The sequence below is a fragment of the Narcine bancroftii genome, chromosome 8 (assembly GCF_036971445.1).
Source record: "Narcine bancroftii isolate sNarBan1 chromosome 8, sNarBan1.hap1, whole genome shotgun sequence".
Classification (NCBI taxonomy): domain Eukaryota; kingdom Metazoa; phylum Chordata; class Chondrichthyes; order Torpediniformes; family Narcinidae; genus Narcine; species Narcine bancroftii.
In genome coordinates this window covers 106913109-106939204 of record NC_091476.1, presented here as the reverse complement: position 1 = coordinate 106939204, position 26096 = coordinate 106913109, and the positions used below count along the sequence as shown (strand labels likewise).

The window sequence follows — 26096 nt, the reverse complement described above, 5'->3', positions numbered from 1 at the left end:
TCTTAAATGAGCACCCCTTTATTCTGAAACCATGTTCTTGGGTCTTGGACTCTCCCACAAGAGACGTATTCCTTTTACATTTATGCTGTGAAGTCTGTTAGGAATATTGTTTAATGAGATGGCTTCTCATTCTTATAAATTCCAATTCCAATCCTGTTTAACCTTACCACATAAGACAATCCTTCAGTACTTGAGTTCATCCTCGTAACCCTTTTTTAAATCAATTCTATTGAAACACCTTAAATTGGAAGACCAACATTGTTCACACTACTGCAGATGGGGTCTCACTAGTGCTTTGTACAGCTGCATTAAGAATTGCCTACTTTTGGAGAGCAACCACCATGAAACCAGCACCATTAGTGCACATACTAACTTACTATTTTGTTTACAAGGACATCCAAACTTTTTGTGTTGAGCTTTCTGCAGGCTTTCTCCATTTAGGTAACATTCAACTCTTTTATTCCTTTCTGAATGAACAGCATGCTTTCCCACATTATACTCTACTGTCAACTCTTTTCCCACTCAGTTAGCTGAACAATATCTCTTTATATCTTTTTGATTTTGATTTCCCACCTATTTTTGTGTCAGCTGTATATCTAGTTACTTCCTTCATCCAGTTCATTAATATATTCAATCTGTTGCAGTCCCAGCATTGATCCCTTTGACATTCCACTGGTCATGTCTGTCTGTTAACTAATCTTCAATATGTCAGGTCCAACACTGGGTTTTTACCTTATGACTTGACCTTTTGTGAGGTACTTTTTTGAACAACTGCATGTCCAAATACAGTTATGCATCGCTTAACACCCATGATACATTTTGTGAAATAGGACGCTTTCCAATTTGGACATTGTGCAAACACCATATTAAAATCATGACTATCAAGACCTATGTATTATAGGTTATATGTACTGTGCCATTATACACCTGGCAGCGTAATCGCATTGTATACAAGAGAATGTGTTATCCAGTCCTCAGTGCAAACACGCAGACACACAACCAAACATAACACACATGCTGACAAACAATACATGTGCAGGATTAGTATTCATATATACAAATAAATAAATGTAGTTTTGTAAATATGACAGTCACATCTGGTTAGTTTGAACAGTTCCTTTGGTTTTTCAGCATTCTCACTAGTTGTGGGAAGAAGCTGTATCTCAGCCTGGTGGTGATACATCTGTATCTCTTTTCCAACAGAAGTAGTTGAAAAGTGCTGTGTGCAGCTCCTTTAGCAGGATGTTTAAAGCCTACATGTAGCTGTTGGCATTAGGACCCGACGGTGGGGTCCTGGGGAGGAGCACTGTGTCTCCCCAGGTCCATACCATCCAATGAGCCAAGAGCTCTCTTTATGACTCTCTTTATCTATGTGTAACTCCATTTGCAGGGAATTATTTGTCTGAATTCCCAGATTCCTCTGTTCTACTGCTGTCTTCAGTGCTCTCTCATTTACCATGCATGACCTGTCTTGGCTTACCCTTCCAAAATCCAACACTTCACACTTGTCTGCATTCCATCTGCCAATTTACAGACCATTTTTTCCAGCTGGTCCAGATACTTCTGCAAACTTTGAAAGCCTGCCTCGTTGTTCTCTACACCTCCAATCTTTGTGTCATCTGCAAACTTCCTGATCTGATTTACCACATCTTCATTATCAGATAGCCCAGTAACTGACACAGGAATTGAACAGACAATGAGTTGGATGATCAGTATACCTGAGGCTGCAACAGCTGCAGCAGGACACAAGCTCCAGAGTTGCATATGGCTGGGTAAAGGTTACCCCGATTGGAGGCCTGAAAGTAGATCAGGGCAGGAAAGGATCTCTGAAGAAGGGGCAACAGGGACCTTGCATCAACAGCTTCTTTTTGAGAGGCAGGTCAAGTCAGTTGACTTAAATTCAGCAGCAGGATAAAACCTAAAGTCTGCATGACATCGATACCCCTGTCCCAGCGGAGGAAGAGCAAGGCACAGGAAAACAACCAGAATCCAGCTCATTTCAACCAGCAACAGAAAAGTTCCAGGGACAAAAGCTGTTGATCAAGTGGCCAAAATTCTGCAAGAAGGCAATGTGGGGGGAAGTCCATACTGACCTTTGCAACATCTTGGAGACGCTCAGTGGCAACTTGGCAAGAATGGGGGAATTAATCTATAGCTGTGGGGCGGAATGCTTTGGAGTGCAAGAGAGGAAGAAGACTGCAACGACGATCCCTGCTAAGTCTAGGTGGCAGAAGGAGATAGATCATCCAGTCAGAGAGAGGAGGCAGCTGAAGAAACAATGGAGGAAGGCCTCAGATGAGGAGAAGGAAGGCATAAGCCTGCTGCAAGCAGATATCCAGAGCAGGCTTGTGGCACTGAGGAGAGCTGTGAACCTGGTAAGAAAGCACAGGAAGGAGTGGTCAAGAACAAGCTTCCATAAAGATCCCTTCAAGTTTGTGAAGGGTCTCTTCACAGGGGAGAAGTGTGTAAGTCTCTCAGTGTATAGGGTAGAACTGGAAAAAACATCTGGAAAAGCTCTATACAGATAACTGGCACCACGAAGAGATCACCATTCCACCTGACATGCCACCAATCCATTCACTGGAATACCAACCTGATATTAGCCCACCTAGATGGAGTGAGTTAGAGAAAATTGTGCATGGAGCCCCAGGAATGCTAAACAAGCTCTTCAAAAATGCACAAGGTGTCTCTGGAGGCTCATGAAAGTGGTATGGTGTAACCAGGAACTACCAACATCCTGATGGAGAGCCAGAGGAATCCTGATCCCAAAGGAAAAGGATTAATCAGAAATCACCAATTCTGCCAGATCATTTTCCTGAACGTTGAGGCCAAAATCTTCTTTAGTGTGGTGGCTCATATCTGTCAAGATATCTGCAAAGGAACCATCTAATTGATACATCAATGCAGAAAGCAGGGATCTTGGGGGGGCTGTCTGGCTGTCTGGAACATGCTGACACCATCTTGCACCAGGTCCAGGTCCCAAGAAGGAGGGAACAGATCTTCATGTGGTGTTCCTGGACCTCGCCAATGCCTTCAGATCAGTCTCTCATTACCCCCTCGGATTGCTTTCGACTTCTTCAGGGTCTCAGTGCATTGTTAAGGCCTAATTCCAGGACATGCAGCTATGTTTGACAATAGACTACACCATAGTGTGGCCAAATCTCAAGGTGCGAATCATGGCTGATTGTACATCTCCCTGCTAGCCTTATGGGCAGTTGGAGAACAGTGCATGAGACCTGGCTTGAGGCTACCACCTATCAGAGTATATATGGACAATCTTACAACACTGACCACGGCTTGTAACGTATGCCTGTTGAGGAACCTTCAAGAGAAGATCGAGCAGCTTCAGATGAATAAGTCCAGAAGCAACTCCATCATCAAGGGGAAGCTGGTAGACCAACAATTCTATATGGGCGATGAGACGATTGCAACAGTCTTTGAGAAACCAGTGAAAAGCTTATGTCAGTGGTATAATGCATCCCTCAAACCTACAGAGCAGGTACATTGGCTCAGGAAGAATGCTGTCAGTAGTCTTAAGAGTATCAACAGAACCACACTACCTGGCAAATTGAAGCTCTGGTGTATGTAGTTTGGGTTCTTTCCACACTTCATGTGGCCACTAACTGTATGAAGTTCCTGTCTTGAAAGTGGAAAAGCTGGAGAGACGGATCAACTCATACATAGGGAAGTGGTTTGGTCTTCCCAGGTGCTTCAGCAGCATAAGGCTGTAAAGCAAAGGAGTCCTAGAGTAACCCTTTTCCAGTCATCCAGAGAAGTACAAGTGCGCCAAAGTAAGACTGGAAATTATGTTAACAGAGGCGAGTGATCTATTTGTAGCGCAAGCTGTCGTTATCTTGGATATTGGGAAGAAATGGAATCCATCATTAGAAACTAAGCAAGCAAAGGCAGCACTTAATCATATGGACATCGTGGGCTGAGTGCAGCAAGGGAGGAATGGACTTGGTCATGGAGCCAGTACACCAGCCTGGAACAAGGCTGATGTGTCTCAGAGATGCAGGCTTGTGATGCAGGAAATACATCAGCAGGAGGAGGCGGCAAGGCATGCAAAGACTGTTGCTCAAGCAAGTCAAGGACAATGTATGAGATGGGAGGGAGTGGAGTAAAGGGAAGATCTCCTAGAAAGAGTTGTGGGAGATGGAGACATTCAGAGCGAGCTTTACTATCTGCCATCTGCCATGAATCTCAGCACTGGTATGGAGAGGACCCCACATGCAGCTTCTGCCTGACTTCAGCAACACTAAAACACATTTTGGTGGGTTGCAAGACAAGCCTATTTCAAGACGGATACACCTGGAGTCACTACCAGGTGCTATGGTATCTTGCAGCTGTGCTGGAAAATCGCAGACAAGTGTCAACGCTCTACCTCTCCATTCATCCCACTAGCTGTTAACAGCATTTGTCTGAAGGTGAGGGTCAAGGCAGAATTGTCACATCAAGAAAACTTCTGACAAACTCTAAGCTTTCCAACCCTTTTGGAATCCTAGTTAATATGTGGAAAGTTAAAATCATTTACTATCACAACTTTCTTACTTGCAAGTGGTTCCAGGAATTAACGGCCAATCACCCTAAAAAGGGTCTAATGTGAAACGAAAATCTTCTCGACGTCGGTGTGAGATGACATAATCTCACGCTGGAGATAGGTGGCCTCAACCCATAGTAAAATCCCCGGCATCTGCAGATACCGGCGTTGCAATCAGGCAAGTGCAGAATGGGCAATTGCATTCTGGGATAGAAATTACCCAAGTTTTTGCATGGGTGTAGGAACGTGAAGGAAGAAAAGATTAAAATGAAAGTATAAAATTTGCTGTGAGAAAGTCGCAGCGGGAGAGAAAAGAAATAAATAGCTATAGCGGACAATTTTTAAGCAGCATGCAAAAGTTAGTATCGCTGTAAGTGCACAATTTATAAAGACCGTTGGGGAAAAAGCAATGGCATGTCTGACTTCCCAGAATGCTAAGTGGCACAGAAACCCCTCCATGAGTGCTCTGTGCATACAGCCCTTTCACTGCCACACGGAATTCTGGGGAGGACAGGTCCACTTTTTCCAATGGTTTTTATAAATTGTGCATGATAGCGCTATAGATACACAATCCTTTATCTGGAACCCTTGGGGGACAGTGTGTTCCGAATTTCAGATTTTTCTAGATTTAAGCCCACCCAAATTGTGCTGCCGTATTCACCCCCACCCACTTCTAGTTGCGCTGCCGGTCTCTTGCCCTCGCCCGCCCGACTCGTGCTGCCAGTCTCTTGCCCTCGCCCGCCCAACTCTGGATTTTAGATGTCCGGATAAAGGATTGTGTATTTGTACCAACTTTCCCATGCTGTATAAATTGTACACGATGGCACTGCCAACTTTCTCATGCAGTTTAAACATGATCTGCTATTGCTATTTATTGCTAGCCTTTCCCACAGGTCAGCACAACAACAGGAAGGGCTCATATTGCGCTGTACATAAAACTTAATTATGTTATAATTAGGCATGTTTAATTTTGTTAAATATAAAATCATAAAATTATAAAATATAAAATCAGGATTTAGGACAGGTCACTTGATGCGTCATGATGTCACTGTAGATAGTAGAACAGTTCTAACCCCAGGGATGGCTCCTTGCAAGTGTGAACGTGTGCATTGTCCCAGTTATGAGTGGTCAAGTTTGAACAGCAAAAATGCCATTCCTAACCCCCGACACTGAATGGCTGATTTAGTGGGACTCAAGCGTGAAAGAGGCTTTAGTAACTTGGAAGGGATTCTCATTTGCTTCTCTTTCTCTATAAAAGGCGTAAGGCAATTTCTGCTGATGGCAAATCTTTGTTTGCCTTAAGGCAAACTAAATGAAATTTTGTGTAATATTACACCTTTTTTATTACATGACACTAAAAGACTGTTGAATCTCCATCTCCGGAGATGAGCCGTCTATTTTCCCTTATGAACAGGACTACTCCTCTCTCTTTCATCTCTCCAGGTCTGTTGTGTCTGAAACAACCAAACCCTGGAACATTGAGTTGCCAGACTTGCCCTCATGCAACCAAGTTTCACTAATTGCCACAATGTCATAATTCACTTTCCAGTTCATGTGTTAAGCTCTACTACATTTCTTATTACCTATTGAAATAGATGCATTACGCACAACCCTTTGATTTCTCTCTTTATATGCAGTCTTACATCATCTTTTTCATTTTCCACTCCACTATCTACTCTAGAACTGGTTCCCATCCCCCTGTAAATTTACTGTAAACCCCTCCGAGCACAGCTTCCTACAAGAATATTCGTCTGCCTCCATTTCAAATGCAAATTGTTCTGCCGGTACAGGGCCCACTTTCCCTAGAAGAGAGCCATAAATATGAAGCCCTCCTTCCTGCCCCATCTCTTTAGCCATGCATTAAGCTGCATTATCATCCTATTTCTAACCTCAGCATGATGTCCCACAGGTAGCAATCCTGAAATCCTAACCCTGGAGGACCTATTATTCAGATATCCTTTAATATGACAAAACAGGCTGATTCATTGTGTAATGTAAAAGTGAATGTACTTCAATGCCTGCTGATTTCCCATGTTAACCTATTTTATAATACCTCTGTTTCCTTTTAGGGGCCTTGGTCAAATCCTCACAGATTATGTACATGGAGAGGCAAAAGTGAAGCTGGCCAGAATGGGCCTCCAGATATTGTCAGCTGTCACTTTCGCTGGACTATGCTACTTTAATTATCACGATGTTGGGATTTGCAAAGCCATAGCAATGCTTTGGAGCCTTTAACTGATTAGGGTATTGTCTGTTCAAATAAAGAACTCTGGGGTTGCTTTATTTTTTAAAAAAATTATTAAATTGCTTTAGAAAGATCTGACTGAAGGGACACGTAGTTTGGAATGTAATTTTGAAGCTGTTTACACTGATTGTAGTTGTTGCCTTATGCCATATAATCATACCTCCAGTCCTTCAAATAACTTGCACTGGTGTTTTACTCTTTCTGCCATGGACAGTTTTATATTTGTCATTACCAGCGATGGTGCTTACTTTACAGAGAAATCAAAAATTCAAATCATACACAAAAATATACAGAACATTTATTTAATGTGTTTAACATTTTCTGCAGGAGAAAATCAGGCCATTTTAATAATTTTTTGGGCATGATTATGTTCAACCTGAATCTCTACTTATCTTTATTTATCTCATCTGATTAGCAGTCTTCTTATTTCCTTGCTCATTAACTTTTCATCTTAAATGCATTAATGATATCATAATTGGAGGATCCATAAGGAAATTTTTGTCTTATCTATTTCTGAGTGATCAAAAATGTGTAGTTATGGGGATTGTGTTCATTTCACTTGTTTTTTTTTATATGATTGAACCTTGTTTTCTCTTTCAAACTCTGTGCTCATTATTTAAGAATAAAACTTAAATAACTTTATTATTGTGTTTCAAAATAGCAGAATCTGGGAGCCATGGAAGGCTGTGTGTTAGCATTGAGTCCTGTCGTGCTTTTTGAAGTGAAATCTCCTGTTGTCCATTGTAATCAACAACATTCATTATAAAATGGTGGAACACTAAATCAGTCTTTGTTCTTTGTTTTTGAGTTCGAGGTTTGAAACTACATTATTCTGACAGCAAGAACACCTTCACTGTTTGTAGTAGTCCAATGTGATTTTTGGATGGATCTGGTAAAAATTTACTTCTAAAACAATTAGCTTTTTAAGTGTTAGATGGCTGAACAACTTGCATATGTCATGGAAAGAGTCACAATTGTGTGTCACTGGATACTTTGTGCAATATGGGAGGCCTTGAGTTCGGGAACCACCTTATTTGGACAGTAAAGGGAATCTTAACTTTAATGTGGGCACATTGCAGTTGCAGAAATGCTTCACTTTGATTGGGCATCAGGAATAGAATGACTTGTTCACTTGATTTCTTCCCATTCCTTAGCATAAAACCTCTTTAACAAAGGGAAGTTTGCCAATTTAGGTTTAATGTGTTTTAAATACTTAACAATAAAAATTCCAGTAAAACAAATTGTATGGAGTTGATGTGATTGTTGTTTCAGTTTGTGCTGCAGTGTTTTTTCCAGTGACCAGACTAAAGATGCTAGCTAAGTGTATTTAAGGAGTGTTGAACACTTGATGTTCAAATGTATGCTGGGTGGACACTTTCTTCCACAATGTATAGTTATATTGTCCAAGAATGAGACTTTTTTAGCTGTAGTAATTCCCCTGATTGATGTCACAGTTAAACCTTCCTTTTCCTTTTCTTTTAAAAATATTTTTGAGTTTAATATATAAATCCTACATACAAGTCATCTGATAACAAAACTAGTCATATCCTATACATATCACATATTAAACATATAATGTAAAACAAATACCTATCCATAATTGTTTATTTAACTTGTTTCCCTAATACATCAAATTCTGGGGGGACGACACGTGAAAACCTGACTCTGCTGATAATATTAGTTTAAAAAGTGTTTAAAAAAAAAAAAAAGATTTAGGGTGGGAAGCTTCTCATCGTGTTTTTAAGCACAGAAGCAACATGTTACATCATCTCCAAAAAAAGAAAAGAAGATAAAAACGTTGCAAATTTACCTTGAGCCCCATGGATAGAACAGACTGGAAGCCCGACATGATTTGGAGGCAGTGGACTGGAACTCGAGTGGATCCTGGCATGAGCAATCTGGAAGTGGGGATGTCTGCTGGCGCCCGCCGAAGCAATAAGGATATAACATTGTGTAAAGAACCTGGAAGTAGAATCCGCATGCACAGTAAATCAGGGCCCTCCGTAATAATGCCTGAGATCGAGTCAGGTTCAGAAAAATCTGCAAGCGACAAGGAAAGTGAAGAAGAAGGAGAAGAAATACAATTAGCTGAGGAGGAGACATGGAAAGAAGTAAGGTCTTTAAGTTGTAAAAGTAAAACAGGTGATAGAAGTAATAGTGCATTATTGAGTACAATAAGGAAGGATTTTAAAGAATCAGTGGATAAAATTAAGAAAAAATTAGATAAGATGGATGAGAAAGTGAAAAGAATCCAGCAGGATATGCTACAGTTTGATGATAGTAACACAAGTGTAAGACAATACTACTGCTTTGGATGTGGAGACTCATAAGCTTTAACAAAAAGTAGATGTGTTGGAAAATTTCAGCAGGAGAAATAACATTAAAATAGTGGGCCTTAAAGAAGAACTCGAACAAGAAGATGCTATTAATTCTTTTCAAAAGTGGATTCCTGAAGTTTTAGGAGAAGAAATTTTTTGAGATGTTATTGAGATTAAAAGAGCTGATAAATCTCTCAGAGGAAAACCATCTCCATTGCAGAGACCACGTTCAGTGTTTATACCAGGATGGAAAAACGATTTTGAGACGTGTGATGCGAGGGGCAGGAGACAGAAAATGTCCTCTTGTATATCAAGGGGATAGTCTTGTTTTATCCTAATATAAGTGAAGATTTGCAGAAAAGAAGAATTTAATTTAATATGGGGAAAAAAGGGTCTCTGGGAGAAAGGGTATAAATTTGTATTGTGATATCCTGCAACTTTGAAAATTTCCCTGCCTAGTGGACAAAATACATTTTTCATCAATTTTATGGAAGCAGAAAATATGTGAAACAACTTCCAGAACTGCAGACACCGATAGAATGAAGTTATAAGACCATTTGTTGCAATAATTTTTCTTTTATAGGATAATCTAAAAGAATGATTAATCTGATTTTGGCAAGTTTTTTTTCTTATTTCTTATTATGATAATTGTTAAAAGATCGTATACTTGTTTTGGGGGGGGGTTGAGGGTGGAAGGAGGGTACTAACTGCTACATATCATGTGTGTAATTGTAATCTTGGTCACAACCCGTAAAATAGAAGGAGATAGTGTTGTGTATAATTTAATCAACACGAGTTGAGGGAGGGTTTTTTAATTGTATGTATGTGTGTGTGTGTGTGTGTGTGTGTGTGTGTGTGTGTATATTTATATAGTTATGAATTTTGGAATGTATACTTTTTAAATTCTTTTGTGTTTTTCTTTCTTTGGATTGGCAATGGATACTGGAATTGTTAAGAGGAGATTTGCAGGGTGGGGTAAAGGGAGTAGGATGGATGAGATTGAAAATGTTTAATTAAGATGAATAATACATTGAGATTTGTAAATTTTAATATTAATGGGATAAACGGAAGAGTTAAAAGGAAGAGTATTAATGTATATTAATAAAATGGAAGTAAATATTAATGGGATAAATGGAAGAGTTAAAAGGAAGAGTATTAACGTATATTAATAAAATGGAAGTAGACCTGGCATTTTTACAGGAAACTCATTTAACTAAAAAAGAATGTTTGAAATTGAAAAGGGATTGGGTTGGAAATGTAGAGGTTTCTTTGTTTAACTCAAAGGCGAGGAGTGGCAATTTTTATAAAAATAATAATTTACCGATTAAAATTCATAATGTTATGACTGATCCAACAGGGAGGTTTACATACCATATAACCATATACAGCACAGAACAGGCCAGTTTGGCCCTACTAGTCCATGCCGGAACAAATCCCCACCCTCCTAGTCCCACTGACCAGCACCTGGTCCATACCCCTCCAATCCTCTCCCCTCCATGTAATTATCCAGTCTTTCCTTAAATGTAAATAACGTTCCTGCTTCAACCACCTCCGCTGGAAGCTTATTCCACATCCCAACCACCATGGCCTCTGGTTTGAATATCCCCCACTCTTGAAAAAGCCTATCCACGTTGACTCTCTCTGTCCCTTTTAAAATCTTGAACACCTCCATCAAATTCCCCCTCAATCTTCTACGCTCCAGAGAAAAAAGCCCCAGGCTGCTCAACCTTTCTCTGTAACTCAAACCCTGACATCCTATCAACATTCTCGTGAATCTTCTCTGCACTCTCTCTATTTTGTTAATATCCTTCCTATAATTCAGTGACCAAAACTGCACACAGTATTCCAAACTTGGCCTCACCAATGGTTTGTACAATTTCATCATAACATCCCAACTCTTGAATTCAATACTCCAATTTATGAAGGCCAACATTTCAAATGCCTTCTTCACCACTCTATCTATCTGAGTATCAACTTTGAGGGTACTATTTACCATAACTCCTAAATCCCTTTGTTGCTCTGCACTCCTCAATTGACTACCATTCAATGTATATGACCTATTTAGATTTGCCTTTCCAAAATGCAACACTTCACACTTATCCGTATTAAATTCCATCAGCCATTTCTCAGCCCACTCCTCTAGCTTTCCTTTATCTCTTTTTAAGCTACGGTAATCTTCCTCACTGTCCACAATACCACCAATCTTTGTATCATCTACAAACTTACTTATCCAATTTACCACCCCTTCTTCCAGATCGTTAATATATATAACAAACAATAGTGGACCCAGGACCAATCCCTGAGGAACTCCACTAGTCACCGGCCTCCAATTTGACAATTTTCTACCAGAACTCTCTGACACCTCCCATCCAACCATTGCTGAATCCATTTCACTACCTCCTTATTTATACCTAATGCCTCCACCTTTTTTCCTAACCTCCTGTGGGAAACATTGTCAAAAGCTTTATTAAAGTCTAAATAGACAACATCCACAGCCTTTTTTCATCAATCATTTTTGTAACCCCCTCGAAAAACTATAAGGTTTGTTAAGCATGATCTACCCCTGACAAAACCATGCTGACTATTTTCTATCAATCCGTTTTCTTCCAAATATTTGTAAATGCCATCCCTCGGAACACTTTCCATCAACTTACCCACCACAGACGTCAAACTCACAGGTCTATAATTTCCAGGCTTGCATTTGGACCCTTTCTTAAACAGCGGAACAACATGAGCCACCCTCCAATCCTCTGGCACTACCCCTGTGACCAGTGACATCCTAAATATCTCTGTTAATGGCCCCACTATCCTCCCTGAGTGTCCTTGGGAATACATTGTCCGGACGCCGAGATTTGTCCATCTTTATCTTTTTTAACACTGCCATCACTACCTCCTCAGTTATCCTTATATGATTCATGACCTCCCCACTATTTTTCTTCAATTCGACTGGTACAATATTTTTAAATCATTTAAAATTTCCCCCATCTCCTCTGACTTCTCACATAGCCTACCCTCCCTCTCTACAAGGGGTCCAATTTTATCCCTCACTAATCTTTTACTTTTAATGTACCTATAGAAACCCTTTGGATTTATTCTTACTCTGCCTGCCAAAGCCTCTTCGTGCCTCTTTTTGGCCTTTCTAATTTCTTTCTTAAGATTTTTTCTACACTCCTTGTAGTCCTCTTTCAATTTCTCATCACCCTGCTGTATATACCTCTTGTACACCTCCCTCTTTCTCCTAACCAAATTTCTAATATTCCTCGAAAACCAAGGCTCCCTATGATTTCCAGCCTTTCCTTTGATCCTCACTGGGACAATCTACTCTGTACTCTCAAGATTTCTTCTTTGAATATTCTCCATTTTTCATTTACATCCTTTCCTGAAAAAATCATGTCCCACTCAATACTCCCCAAAGCCATTCTCATTCCTTTGAAATTTGCTTTTCCACAATCCAGAACCTCAACTTTAAGCTCTTCCCTAAAACTACCCTAAAACTAAGAGTTGTGATCACTAGACCCAGTTTGTTCTCCAACATTAACCTCAGACACCTGACCTATCTCGTTCCCTAACAGGAGATACAGTATTACACCATCCCGAGTTGGTTCCTCTACGTATTGATTAAGAAAACTAACTTGCACACATTTGACAAACTCTAGCCCATCCAGCCCTCTTACTGTATGGGTATCCCAATCAATGTGAGGGAAGTTAAAATCTCCCATGATCACTACCTTATGTTCATTACACATATATGCTATCTCCTTACAAATTTGTTCTTCCAATTTTCTTGGCCCATTTGGTGGTCTATAATACACTCCTATTAGTACCCTCATGCCTCCTCCACCCCTCAATTCCACCCAAACAGCCTCACTGGACGGACCCTCCAAACCATCCTGCCACCTCACAGCAGTAATGTCCTCCTTAACAAGCAGAGCAACTCCTCCCCCTTTTTTTTACCCCCTGTTCTATCACATCTAAATTGTCAAATATATTTGGAATTTTGGACTTTTTAAAATTTGTATGCCCCTAATGTGGATGATGAGAGATGTATTCAAAAAACGTTTCTTAACTTAGTATAAAAATATTCTAGTTGGAAGAGATTTTTAATTTTTGTTTAGATCCCCTATTAGATAGATCAACTAGAGGAGTGACAAGTGTCTAAAGTTGGTTTTGATGAGGGATTTAAATTTAATAGACGTATGGAGGAGAATACATCCTAGAGAAAATGATTTCTTTCTATTCAAATTGGGTTGATTCTTATTCTAGAAATTATTTATTCTTGATTTCAGCACAGATGCAGGATAGAATTTTGGAAGTGGAATATAAAGCAAGAATTTTGTCTTGACATTTACCTTTATTAATGATGATTGTAATGCTTGATAAAGAGAAATCAGTATGGAGATGGAGATTGATTTTGTTAAAGAGAAATGATTTCTGTGATTTTTATCAGAGAACATATTCAAATATTTTCTGAAACAGATTTGAACTCTGTAAATGATAAGTTTATCATGTGGGATGCATTCAAAGCATATTTAACAGGACAAATCATAAGATTTATTTTTAAGATTAAACTGAATATATGAAGGAGTTAGTATGCCAAACTGCATGAGTTTTTCATGCTCTGCTGGGACCAAGGAAAGCTGCCTCAGGACCTTCGTGATGCCATCATCATCACCCTGTACAAAAACAAAGGCGAGAAATCAGACTGCTCAAACTACAGGGGAATCACGCTGCTCTCCATTGCAGGAAAAATCTTCACTAGGATTCTCCTTAATAGACTAATACCTAGTGTCGCCGAAAATGTCCTCCCAGAATCACAGTGTGGCTTTCGCGCAAACAGAGGAACTACTGACAGCCCTCAGACAGCTCCAAGAAAAGTGCAGAGAACAAAACAAAGGACTCTACATCACCTTTGTTGATTTCACCAAAGCCTTTGACACCGTGAGCAGGAAAGGGCTTTGGCAAATACTAGAGTGCCTCGGATGCCCCCGCAAGTTCCTCAACATGGTTATCCAACTGCACGAAAACCAACAAGGTTGGGTCAGATACAGCAATGAGCTCTCCGAACCCTTCTCCATTGACAACGGCGTGAAGCAAGGCTGCGTCCTCGCACCAACCCTCTTTACGATCTTCTTCAGCATGATGCTGAAACAAGCCATGAAAGACCTCAAAAATGAAGACGGTGTTTTACATCCGGTACCGCACGGATGGCAGCCTCTTCAATCTGAGGCGCCTGCAAGCTCACACCAAGACACAAGAGCACTTGTCCGTGAACTACTCTTTGCAGACGATGCCACTTTAGTTGCCCATTCAGAGCCAGCTCTCCAGCGCATGACGTCATGTTTTGCGGAAACATCAGCCTGAAGAAAACTGAGGTCCTCCATCAGCCAGCTCCCCACCATGACCACCAGCCCCCCCACATCTCCATCGGGCACACAGAACTCAAAATGGTCAACCAGTTTACCTACCTCGGCTGCACCATTTAATCTGATGCAAGGATCAACAAAGAGATAGACAACAGACTCGCCAAGACAAATAGCGCCTTTGGAAGACTACACAAAAAAGTCTGGAAAAATAACCACCTGAAGAAACACACAAAGATCAGCGTGTACAGAGCCGTTGTCATACCCACGATCCTGTTCGGCTCCGAATCATGGGTCCTCTACCGGCATCACCTACGGCTCCTAGAACGCTTCCATCAGCGCTGTCTCCGCTCCATCCTCAACATTCATTGGAATGACTTCATCACCAACATCGAAGTACTTGAGCTGGCAGAGTCCGCAAGCATCGAATCCATGCTGCTGAAGACCCAACTGCGCTGGGTGGATCACGTCTCCAGAATGGAGGACCATCGCCTTCCCAAGATCGTGTTCTATGGCGAGCTCTCCACTGGCCACTGAGACAGAGGTGCACCAAAGAAGAGGTACAAGGACTGCCTAAAGAAATCTCTTGGTGCCTGCCACATTGACCACCGCCAGTGGGCTGATATCGCCTCCAACAGTGCATCTTGTCGCCTCACAGTTCGGCGGGCAGCAACCTCCTTTGAAGAAGACTGCAGAGCCCACCTCACTGACAAAAGACAAAGGGGGAAAAACCCAACACCCAACCCTAACCAACCAATTTTCCCTTGCAACCGCTGCAACCGTACCTGCCTGTCCCGCATCGGACTTGTCAGTCACCAACGAGCCTGCAGCAGACGTGGACATACCCCTCCATAAATCTTTGTCTGTGAAACCAAGCCAAAGAAAAAAGAGTAGGTAAATTGGAAAAAGACATTACAAATTTAGAAAAAGATCAGAAGAGGAGTTCTGAAGATAAATGAAGATATTTGATTAATAAACATTTCAATATAATACATTGTAAACTCATCGAACATAAATGTTTTGGATGTTGTGAAGAAATAGGAACCTTTGCGCACTTGGTCATGTTTTAAATCAGAACTTTTGGATGGATTTTGGAAAGTTTTTAGAACAGATTATTGGTATTATTCCACAAAACCCAGATTTATTTTTGTTGGGGAATATAGAATGAACAAGACTTGAATTTAAACTATAATTTTATCAAGTCAAATTTATCAAAATAGCTTTAGCGGTGGAAAGCAAGTGTATTGAAGTGACTTGGAAATCAGGTGCACATTCGGGTATGGAAAGATGGCACTTGGAAATTCAAAGTTTTATACCTTTGGAGAAAAATGCATATAATTTGATAAATATATATTAAACTTTTGTACAAAATTGGAGCTTGTATATGCAAGTTTAGGGATAAATATGTAAAAATGTACTTCTACCCTCTTAAGACCTAAAGTTGTTTATTATAAATACTGTAAGATCCCAGTGCATGAGCTAATACTTTGCGTAATCCAGATTAATATCATCTTTATACTTTTATTTCTTTATATAATTCTTTTGTATAACTATTTTTATTTTACAACTTTTAAAGTGATGGGCAAGTGGGAGGGGTTAATACCATGTAATCAGTGCAATTTTAAATCTAAGTATTGACTATTTAGCAGTAGCTACAAGGGGAAGTGAAATGAGGAGACTCCACACTGTAAGTCACTTGCACTTCCAATGGTTTATTTTTGAAAAGCCCACGCTGTGCCTTAAGACAGCCCATAAGTCCCACTCATGCTCAGGCAGTGACATCATGGTGCTGCTGCGTGTGCGGTTTGCTTGATTGCGGAAGAAGACGCACCTGGTGTCGCTATCTTGACGTGGCTGCTCCGCTGCAGCGGCCATAAAAATGCGGAGCCAGTTCACCTGTATTCCAATGTGCACTGCCACAGTACAATATATAATTTCATGGATGGAGAATTTTAAATAAAATATTCAAACAAACTTATCAAACAGAGAGAGCAATTATTAGAATTAAGCAAAGGTATTATGAATTCGGTGAATGATCACAAAATTCTTGCCTGGCAATTTAAAATCAAGTATCAAGAATGATTAACACAATTAAAAATTATTCTAATATTAGTTATAAACCTCAAGAAATAAATGAATCTTTTAATAATTTTTAATCTAAATTATATAGGTCAGAATCTTTAAAAATGACAATAAGATACATAGATATTTATCTCAAGACTTGAGGAGTAGATGGAAGTAAGGGGAGCAATGAGTTCTCTACAAAGTAATAAATCCCTGGGAGAAGATGCTTTTCCACCTGAATTTTATAAAGAATTTAAAGATTTATTAATTCCTATCTTTATGGAAATTTTGTATCAGGCATCAATAAGTCATTCACTTCCAGAATCATTCTCAACAGCAATAATAACTGTGATTCAAAAAACAATCCTTTTGAAACCTTATCATTATCAGGAGATAATGTAACTAGATTATTTAGTATTATGCATTTAGCACAAAAAAGCGGGGAATTAAATGTGGCAGTGATACTAGATGTAGAAAAAGTATTTGACAGATTGGAATGGGACTTTTTAATAAAAGCACGGGATAAATTTGAGTTTGGACAGACTATTACAAACTGTATTAAGGCACTATATAATGAACCTAAAACTAAAGTAGTGACAAATAGACAGATACCTGTTCCATTTCAATTAATGATCTAGTAGACAAGGGTGGCCTTTATCTCCAGCTTTATTTCTATTAGCTATAGAACCATTGGCAGAAGCAATCAGAAATGATTTGGAAATAAAAGAACTTGGGGTTGGTCAAGAAGAGTATAAAATTAGTTTATTTGCAGATGAGGTATTAATTTATTTGACAACCTGAGAATTCTTACCAAAAATTATATTCTAAATTGGAAGAATATGGAAAAATTTCAGGGTATAAAATAAATTGGGATAAAAGTGAAATCATGCTCCTTATGGAGGTAGTTTATCATCAATATATTTAGGAATTTATATAGATAATTTTTAAAAAATGTATAAATTATTTAAAAAGGTGGAGGATTTAAATAAATGGATGAATTTATTTATAACATTACAAGGTAGGGTTAATTATGTTAAGATTAATATACTTTGAAGAATACAAAATCTTTTTCAAACTTTGCCAATATTATTTCCTCAAAATTTTTAAGGATTTAAATAAATATGTAAGGAAATTCTCTGAATTTCAAGTCTCTATAGAAAAATTAACATGAAAGTATGAATTTGGAAGATTGCATCTTCCTAAATTTAAGAATTATTATCAAGCAGCTCAGATAATATTTCATCTTTCTTTGAAGGAGAGAGAAACTGGCATGGGTTAAAATAGAATTGGGGAAAAAAATAGAGCGAATAGCAGAAGAGCTTATATATAAATGGCATTCAAAATTAATGGTTGGTAAAAAAGAAACACCATTGTTGAGACACTTTATTAATGTTTAGAATAAGATGAATGATGTCGGTGTTGCCTAAGACATCGTAATTTCAAAATTACCTTATATTGTTTTCAAAGAATAAACAGTTTTTAAATATTTGGTCCCGTAAAGGGATCAAGAATATTGAAGATTGTTATGAACAGGATCAAATTTATGTCATTTCAACAAGGGATAAATATGGAATATCTGGTAATACACTTTTCTGTTATTTCCAGTTGACAGGATATTGAAGAGAAAAACTGTTCAGCTATGATATTACCTATTGTAGTAAAGTGGGAAATATCTTTAGAAAGGACAATATTTTTTAAAAATTATATAATATATTGTAGAGCTGGACACAGCCAAGAAAGACTCAGCCACCACATTGAAAGTCATTAATAACTGTTTTTATTCAAATTCAGCATGTGCCCTTTTAAGGGCAGCCTGAGCTCAGTCACCACGTGCATTGTGACATCATAATCACTACCCCAGGCGCGTGCTGGGCTGAAGACTTGAGGCAGGGAGAAAATCCTCATGGCACCATCTTCCCATGGCTGCCCACCACATGGCATTACACGCGGGGCCGGTTCACCATGAGAGATTGCGCCGTCACACAACACCCCCCCCCCACAGAACCGGCTACATGTCCCGCCACTTGGACGGGCAGCCCCGGCATTTGGGGATGGCCATCTGCACTGGCCGTGATAGGTCTAAGTGTGCTACCTTCAAACGGTCCACGGTGAAAAGTTCATCTTTACCCCCATGTCCAAAGTAAAAGTCCTGCCAAGCTGCTGGAGGACCTTGTATGGACCTTCATACGGGCATTGTAAAGGTGCCGTATGTGGGCCACGCCGAACAAATACGAATTACGCTGAGTCCAGCTCTTTAGGATGATGTGTCGGCTGGACGCCATGATGTGAGGGAGGCCGGGGGGGGGTGCGAGTGAGGATACTTTCTTATGGAGATCTGGCAAAAGGTTCATGTGCTCAGATGTGACATTGGGCGCCAGGCCAAAGAACTCACCGGGCAGCGAGAGTGGCGCGTCATAGACCAGTTCTGCAGAAGATGCCTGTAGGTCCTCCTTGGGTGCTGTTCTGATGCCAAGGAGGACCCAGGGCAGTTCGTCTGCCCAGCCTAGGCTGGTGAGGCGAGCCATGAGGGCGGATTGTATATGATGATGAAACTTCTCCACCAAACCATTTGTGGGTGGTAGGCTGTGATATGGTGGAGTTTAACCCCCAGGAAGTTTGCCCACTGAGCCCAGAGTGTGGAGGTGAACTGGGCACCCCTGTCACTGGTGATGTGCGCTGGGACTCTGAACCTAGCGATCCAGTGACTGACTAGGTTCTTGGCGCATGTCTCTGCGGAAGCCTCTTTGATGAGAATGGCCTCCGGCCATTTCATGGTCTGATCGACTATTGTGAGAAGGTAGCGCGCTTCTCTGGACATTGGCAGGGGGCCTATAATATCCGCACCACCGGGTCGAATTGCTGGATTGGGGCCTGGGTATGCTGGTGGATCTTGGAGGCCTGGCACCTGTGCAGTTCCTCACCATCTCAGCCACCTCCTTTTTGTGCCTGTGCCACACAAACCATTCTGCCACCATTCACACCGAAGTCTTCACCGAGGGGTGGGGTAGGTTGTGGACTAAGCTGAAAACCATCGACCTCCACTGCGGTGGGACTATCTTGTGTGGTAAGCTGGTGGAGACATCACAGAGCAGTGTGTTTGGGCTGTTGGGCAACTGAATGTCCTGGAACCCTAGGCCAGAGATGTGTCCAGCTTCTGTGTCATCTGTGTGTAATCAAGGCCGGGGGGCGAGAGCATTGATTGCCGGATGAGAGAGGGCATCCACTATGACACGCAGGTGCCTGTCCTCTGCCGGATGTTGATGGTGAACTCTGACACGTAGAAGAGGTGGCATTGCTGGCGAGCCGACCACGGATCTTTGGCCATCGCGAGTGCCTGTGTGAGGGGCTCCGTGAACACCGTGAAGAGCCTGTCCTCCAGAAAGTATTGAAAGTGCTGGGTGGCCAGGTACAGCGCCAGGAGATCCTGGTCGAAAGCGCTGTACTTGAGCTCCATCGGGCGCAGCTGTTTGCTAAAGAAAGCCAGTGGGTGCCACTGTCCGTTAAGCCACTGCTCGAGTATGCCCCCTTCTGCCGTGGCTGAGGCTTCCACCAAGAGCGCCGTGTGTGCCTCCAGGCGTGGGTGCACCAATAGAATTGAATTGATGAGGGCCTCCTTTGATGCGGCAAAAAGCGGTCTCTGCCTCCTCCGACCAGGTCAGGACTTTCTCCTTTGTGGCGATCAACACGAACTGTGGTTGCATGGCGCCGGGGATGAACCGATGATTTAAAAATTCACCATCCCTACAAACTTCTGCAGACCTTGAGGATGGTTGGCTTGGGGAACCGCTGGATGGCTGCGATCTTCTCTGGCGCAGAGGCAGCACCTGCTGCCAAGATGGTGTGCCCCAGGAACTGCAGCGATTGCTTGCTGAACTGGCACTTGGCCACGTTGACCGTGAGACCAAAGTCCGCCAATCGGACAAACACGGTACGTAGGTGGGTCTTGTGCTCTTTGCGGTTGCGGCTGGTGATAAGGATATCGTCTAGGTAGATAAACACAAAGTCCAAGTCCCTACCCACTGCATCCATGAGGCACTGAAAAGTTTTGGCTGTGTTCTTGAGGCTGAAAGGCATACACCGGAATTCAAAGAGGCCAAAGTGGGTGATGATTGCCGCCTTGCTGATGTCTTCAGTGTGGACCGGGATCTGATGATACCCCTGCACCAGATCAACCTTGGAAAAGACTTGCGCACAATGGAGATTGGCCAAGAAGTCTTGAATGTGTGGAACCGGGTACCTGTCTGGTGTGGTTATGTCATTCAAATGCCGGTTTATCGCTGCAGGATCTCTAGCCCCTGGAAGATTTGGGGACCACAAGGAGAGGGGATGCCCAGGTGCTGTCCGAGCAACAGACGTGCCCCAACTCCTGCAGCCGGGAAAAACATCCTTTGCCAGCTGCAGCTTCTCGTGCAGAAGTCGTCTGGCCTTGGTGTGCAGTGTGGGGGGGGAGGGGGGCCTGCATGGAGATACAGTGGTATATCCTATGCTGGGTAAGGTGGCGCTGAATCGTGGTTCAAGGATGTCGGGGAACTCATGGAGTATATTCAAATACTCATCCCTGGAAGTGGAATGGCAGCGATCTTGGGCCTGCAAGCGTTTGTGCATCCAGGCGCACCAAATGAAAGGTGCGAGCATTGACCAGCCTCTTGCCCTTCATGTCAACTGACAGTCTGTTTTCCGTGTGCCCTCAGGAAGTCGGCCCTTAACAACACCGTACCCACTGAAGCTAACACAAACTTCCAGCAGAATTTCTCTTGCCTGATCTGGATCTGCGCCCTGCCTGTACCGAAGGTCTTGACGGCAGAACCTTTAGCTGCCCGCAGCATGGGACCATGAGATCGGGTGCGTGTCTCGAGGGCAATGGGGGGCAGGATTGCTCATATGTCCACCAGGAAACATCAGCTGGTGGACTTGTCGGTAACATGAAGGAGGCTGTCCACGTGGCCAGCCGTCGCAGCCATCAACAGTGGCTGGCTGGGTCGTTTCTCCTGGTAGTCACATGGTTGTCGGCCCTTTCGAGTTTGTGCTCCCCAGCACTGATGGTAAAAGCACCAGGTGGAATGGTGCTCCTCCAGCTTGTGCTTGGGGGAGTGTTGCGGCTGGCTGGCTCTTGGTCGCGCAAGCTGACTGTGGGCTGCTTCATTCTCCCTCATGGTACGTTAGAGTGTGTCCACTCTGGCTGCAACTCGGCGTGGATCTGTGAAGTCCTCATCCGCCAGGAGTGGTTGGATGTCCCTGGGCATCTGCCTGAGGAAGATCTGATGGAATAGGAAACAAGGTTTGTGATCCTCTGCCAATGCCAGCATCTCGTCCATTAGGGATGATGGTGTGCAGTCCCCAAGCCTGTCGAGGCACAATGCTGAGGGGAGAGCCTGAAAGTGCCAAGGAGCAGGTTCTTGAGGGTAGGATATTTACCCTCAGCCGGTGAGTTGTGTATTAGATCGTCCACCCTGGCTGCTGTTTCTTCGTCCAGCACACTCACGACATGGTAGAACATCGTGGCGTCTGCTGAAATGTTCCTCAGTTGAAACTGCACCTCCGCCTGCCCAAACCACGTACGCGGGCGATGGGTCCAGAAGGGGGGTAGTTTGATGGTAACGGCGTTGATCTCTGCCGGATCCATGTTCTTGAGACTAGAGAGGCATCTGAGCTCAACGGGGTCACCAATGTAGTGCTGGACACAGCCAAGAAAGACAGCCACCACATTGAAAGTCGTTAATGATTTTTATTCAAATTCAGTGCACGCCCTTTTAAGGGCAGCATGAGCTCAGTCACATCGTGCATTGTGACATTATAATCGCTGCCCTAGGCGTGTGCTTGGCAGGAGACTTGAGGAATGGAGAAAACCCTGACAGTGCCATCTTCCCATGGCTGCTCTGCCACATGGTGTTACACGTGGGGTCGGTTTGCCATGAGAGAGTGCGCCGCCACAATATCTTTTATTACAAACAGGAACTCTGAAACATGGAGTTTATAAATCTCAACAAAGATAGGAGTCAGATTTGAATATTCTAATTAATGAACGAAGATGGTCAGAGATATGCCAAGACTATATGACTAATACTGTTAATGTAAGATATTGATTAGTTCAGTATAATATTTTACATCAGTTAAGCCGCAAAATGTTAATAGAATGAAATCAGACATATCGGTTCAATGTTTTAGATGTGGTCTAGAGGTGGGAACTTTCTTGCATTCAACATGGTCGTGTCCCAAAGTAAGGGAGTTTGGGTGGATTTAGGGAACTTTTTCAAGCAAGTTCCAAATGCTGCATTTCCACAAAATCCAGATTTATTTTATTGGGGAATATACAAGGGATGAGGCCTACATTAAAATTATCAATATATCAAATGAAATTGGTTAAAATTGCACTAGCAGTGGCAAGAAAATGCATTGCAACTACTTGAAAATCAGACTCACATTTTGGTATGGAAAGATGGAATGCAGAAATTCAGAGTATGTTCCTTTACAGAAAATTACATACAGTTTGAGAAAGACTGTAAATATGGTACATTTTTGCAAATATGCTACCATATATGCAAATATTAGGTATAAATATGTAATAGTCTTCTTCATTTCCCTTGAGCCCTGTAGAGATCCTCTTTAAATTGATTATGTAGTAGATTGGTTAATGTCTTGTGTTTGTGCATCTTAGAGCAATCCATGAAAATTTTTCTTTTTTAAAGTTTATAGTACTACATTATTGTCCTTTTAAATAATTTTTTATGGGGGTGGAGGGGGGGTTAGAAATATTGTGCAATTTTGAATGTTATTGTTGTATGTGACAGAATACGTTGTATTGTATATAGATACGTTTTTGGGAGATAAACTGGGGCAGGTTTTTCAGTGTAGATCACATACAAACACTTCAAAACAGATCTCATTTAAAATACTGGAGCTCTGCTAAAGCCAGACAGGCCGGCTCCAAGTGCTTTTGCAAAAGCTTTGGGGAGTGCCTATCGGAACTTCACTAATGGATTGTTGTTTTGGAAAGCAACAGATGAAAGAACTCGGAGGATTAGGTTCAGAGCCACAGGCTGTCTGAATGCAGTTTGCTGTTCTAGGAGGGTTATATGGTTTTGCAAGCAGAGAGATCAATCAGGTTGTTTTTGTTTGTGTGAGAGAGAGAGAGAGAATTCAGTTCTGCAGTTTTTACAGTTCAGCAGCAGCAGCTGGGACTGGAACAGGACAAGCTGGCAAGCTTATGGAAAAACCCCATTTTGAAGACTGGTTGTGAGTGCTTGGATCAGCTTGGTCAAAGCTCTTGTGGTTCATACAAGAGGAGAGGACTGGCTGCCTAATGTTTCACTTGAAATAAGAGAAACAAAGAGGAACTCAGTGGTGACCTGAAAGAAAGAGGTTATCATCTGGAAAACTCTTGATGGGGCAAGTTTCTTCGCCAAGACATTGATATAGCTGATTAGAAGGGATCAGTTTATGTCCAGCGAGCAACAAATATCACTCTGAAAACTGACAAGAACCTTCCTGAGCGGTAACCATTTACCTTTCAAGCACCAATGCCTGGTGAATTTCATAAATGTTAAATTCTATGCACAGCATAAGAATTGCCTGCAACCAGTGAACGTGGAGGAATGAGAAGTGAGATTGGACTGTGAATCAAAGAACTTTTCTGAACTTACATACACATTACATTCACGTGCTCTTAGAATTAGAAGGAGGTTAAGTAAGTTAATAGTAATAAGAGAAAGTTTGATCCTGTTTTCATGTTTAAAGATAATTAAAAGCAACTTTTGTTTAAGTAACCATTTGCCTTGGTGAATTTCTGTGGCTGCTGGGTCTTGGGATCCTCTGGGCTCATAACAATTACTAACTACATGTTTGGAAATTTTAAATAAAATATTCAAAACAAAAAAAAGAAATCAAATTTTATATATCTTCATCCCTTTCTCTTAATATATCCCAATATGATTCTGGGTAGAAGATAGATGACAAAATTAACAATCCTTTTATGTAAACAAAGGGTAAGTTCTATCTTAATTAATGTTGATAAACCATATTTAAACCCATGTTTAACTAATTAATCTAAAAAAAGGTAAAGGAAAGCAAAAACAAAAAAAATCCTCTGACTAATCTCACCTTCCTTTTCCAAGGTTATATAAACAGGGTACGCATTTGGATCTTGGATGCAAATAAACCAACGAGCAAGGAACTGTAGTGAAGAGAGAAAAAAAAAACATAATTTTGATTTGTTTTTATTCTGTTCTTTGGGGGTCTGATAGTGGTTAATTGTCAATTTTTTTTCATTATCTTCAATTGGAACTATGCCTTTTGTAAGATCAAACTTGTATCACTTTAGTTTCAAGTTGTAGAATATCTTTTTATCTGTTTCTTTATGCCTAGCACTGTTGGCCGAAGTACCAAAAAGTCTTGAGGTGGATGAAGAGATCTTGAGCTGTATGTATGAAAAAATAAAACATTGGAATTTATCTCAAAACAGTAAGATAGGATTAATGTATTGTTGTGGTTCCAAATGTGATTCCTTCTACAATTCTGTAATGCAATGTAAACTGAAATGATCCGAGTGCAAAGTATCATTACCACGTGAATATTTATTCCCAAGTTTGGAAAATGATCCCAATAAACAATTGTTGAGTTTGAACTAAATGTACGCTTTATTTCTTCTGAATTTTATTCATCAGTAGTTTGTTGAATTTTGTTTACCGATTCTGTCTTTGGGATGAAAATATCTTAATTGGCACTTTTGGGTAATTTTGTGTATGGAGTAAATTCGGATTCCAACTGAGCTTTACCATGAGTGCAAATCAAAACTATTTGGGGAATGTGAAGTTTCGAATCAGGGATAATGTTTAAAAATAAACTGATGTCTACTTGTATGTAAAAATAAACATACAAGGAATAAAAGTCCTTGTGATTTTACTTGTTTGCATTAGGATCTTGTGTCCAAAAACTTTAGTTGTGGGTGGGAAGAAAAATGTACTGTATTTTGCCACTCAGTCTATTCTCATGGGGTTCAATTTGATTATTTTTGAAATAATCTTGCAGTGAAACACTCAGCATAATGGAGCAAATGCTTTAGAGCAGTAGTTTTCAAACTGTCCCCTTAAACTTACATTCCACCTTTTCCTCCCAACTCTGCATCCTGTCTATATATATCCTTTGGTAACCTTCAACAACCTTCAGCTCCATCCACACCTCCTCCAACCTTCATCCGCAAACTTACTGACCTATCATTTTGCCTTTTCATTCCAGGTAATTCATAAAAATCACAAAGAGCAGGGGTCCCAGAACAGATCCTTGCGATACTCTATTAGTTACTGACCGCGAGGAAGAATACTTCATATCCACTGTAACACTCAGCTTTCTCTATGCAAGTCAATTTTTAAAAAATCAACGCACCTAAGGTTCCACGGATCCCATGCCTCTAGACTTTCTGAACATGTCTCTCATGGCAGACCTTGTCAAATGCCTTACTAAAATCCATGTAGACTATATCTACTGCCTTCCTCTCATCAATTTATTTTATTACTTTCTCAAAAAACTCAATTAAGCTGGTGAGGCATGAACTTCCCTTCACAAAGGGAAGTTGA

General features: G+C 41.1%; 1 protein-coding gene across 3 annotated transcripts in view; it reads left to right on the top strand.

Annotated features, from left to right (window-relative positions):
- Positions 1-25152, top strand: part of sdhdb (succinate dehydrogenase complex, subunit D, integral membrane protein b) — a 42446-nt gene extending 17294 nt beyond the window's left edge. Inside the window, exons 4-5 of one of the 3 annotated variants that reach the window (XM_069894717.1) lie at positions 6610-6784; positions 24889-25152. In XM_069894717.1, coding sequence (XP_069750818.1) covers positions 6610-6775 — 166 coding nt within the window. In that variant the 3' untranslated portion in view covers positions 6776-6784; positions 24889-25152. Of the gene's footprint in view, positions 1-6609; positions 7569-24638; positions 24658-24888 lie in introns of those variants that run through there. The other 2 variants (XM_069894718.1, XM_069894716.1) reach the window with 2 other exon arrangements.
- Positions 25153-26096: the final 944 nt, after the last annotated feature.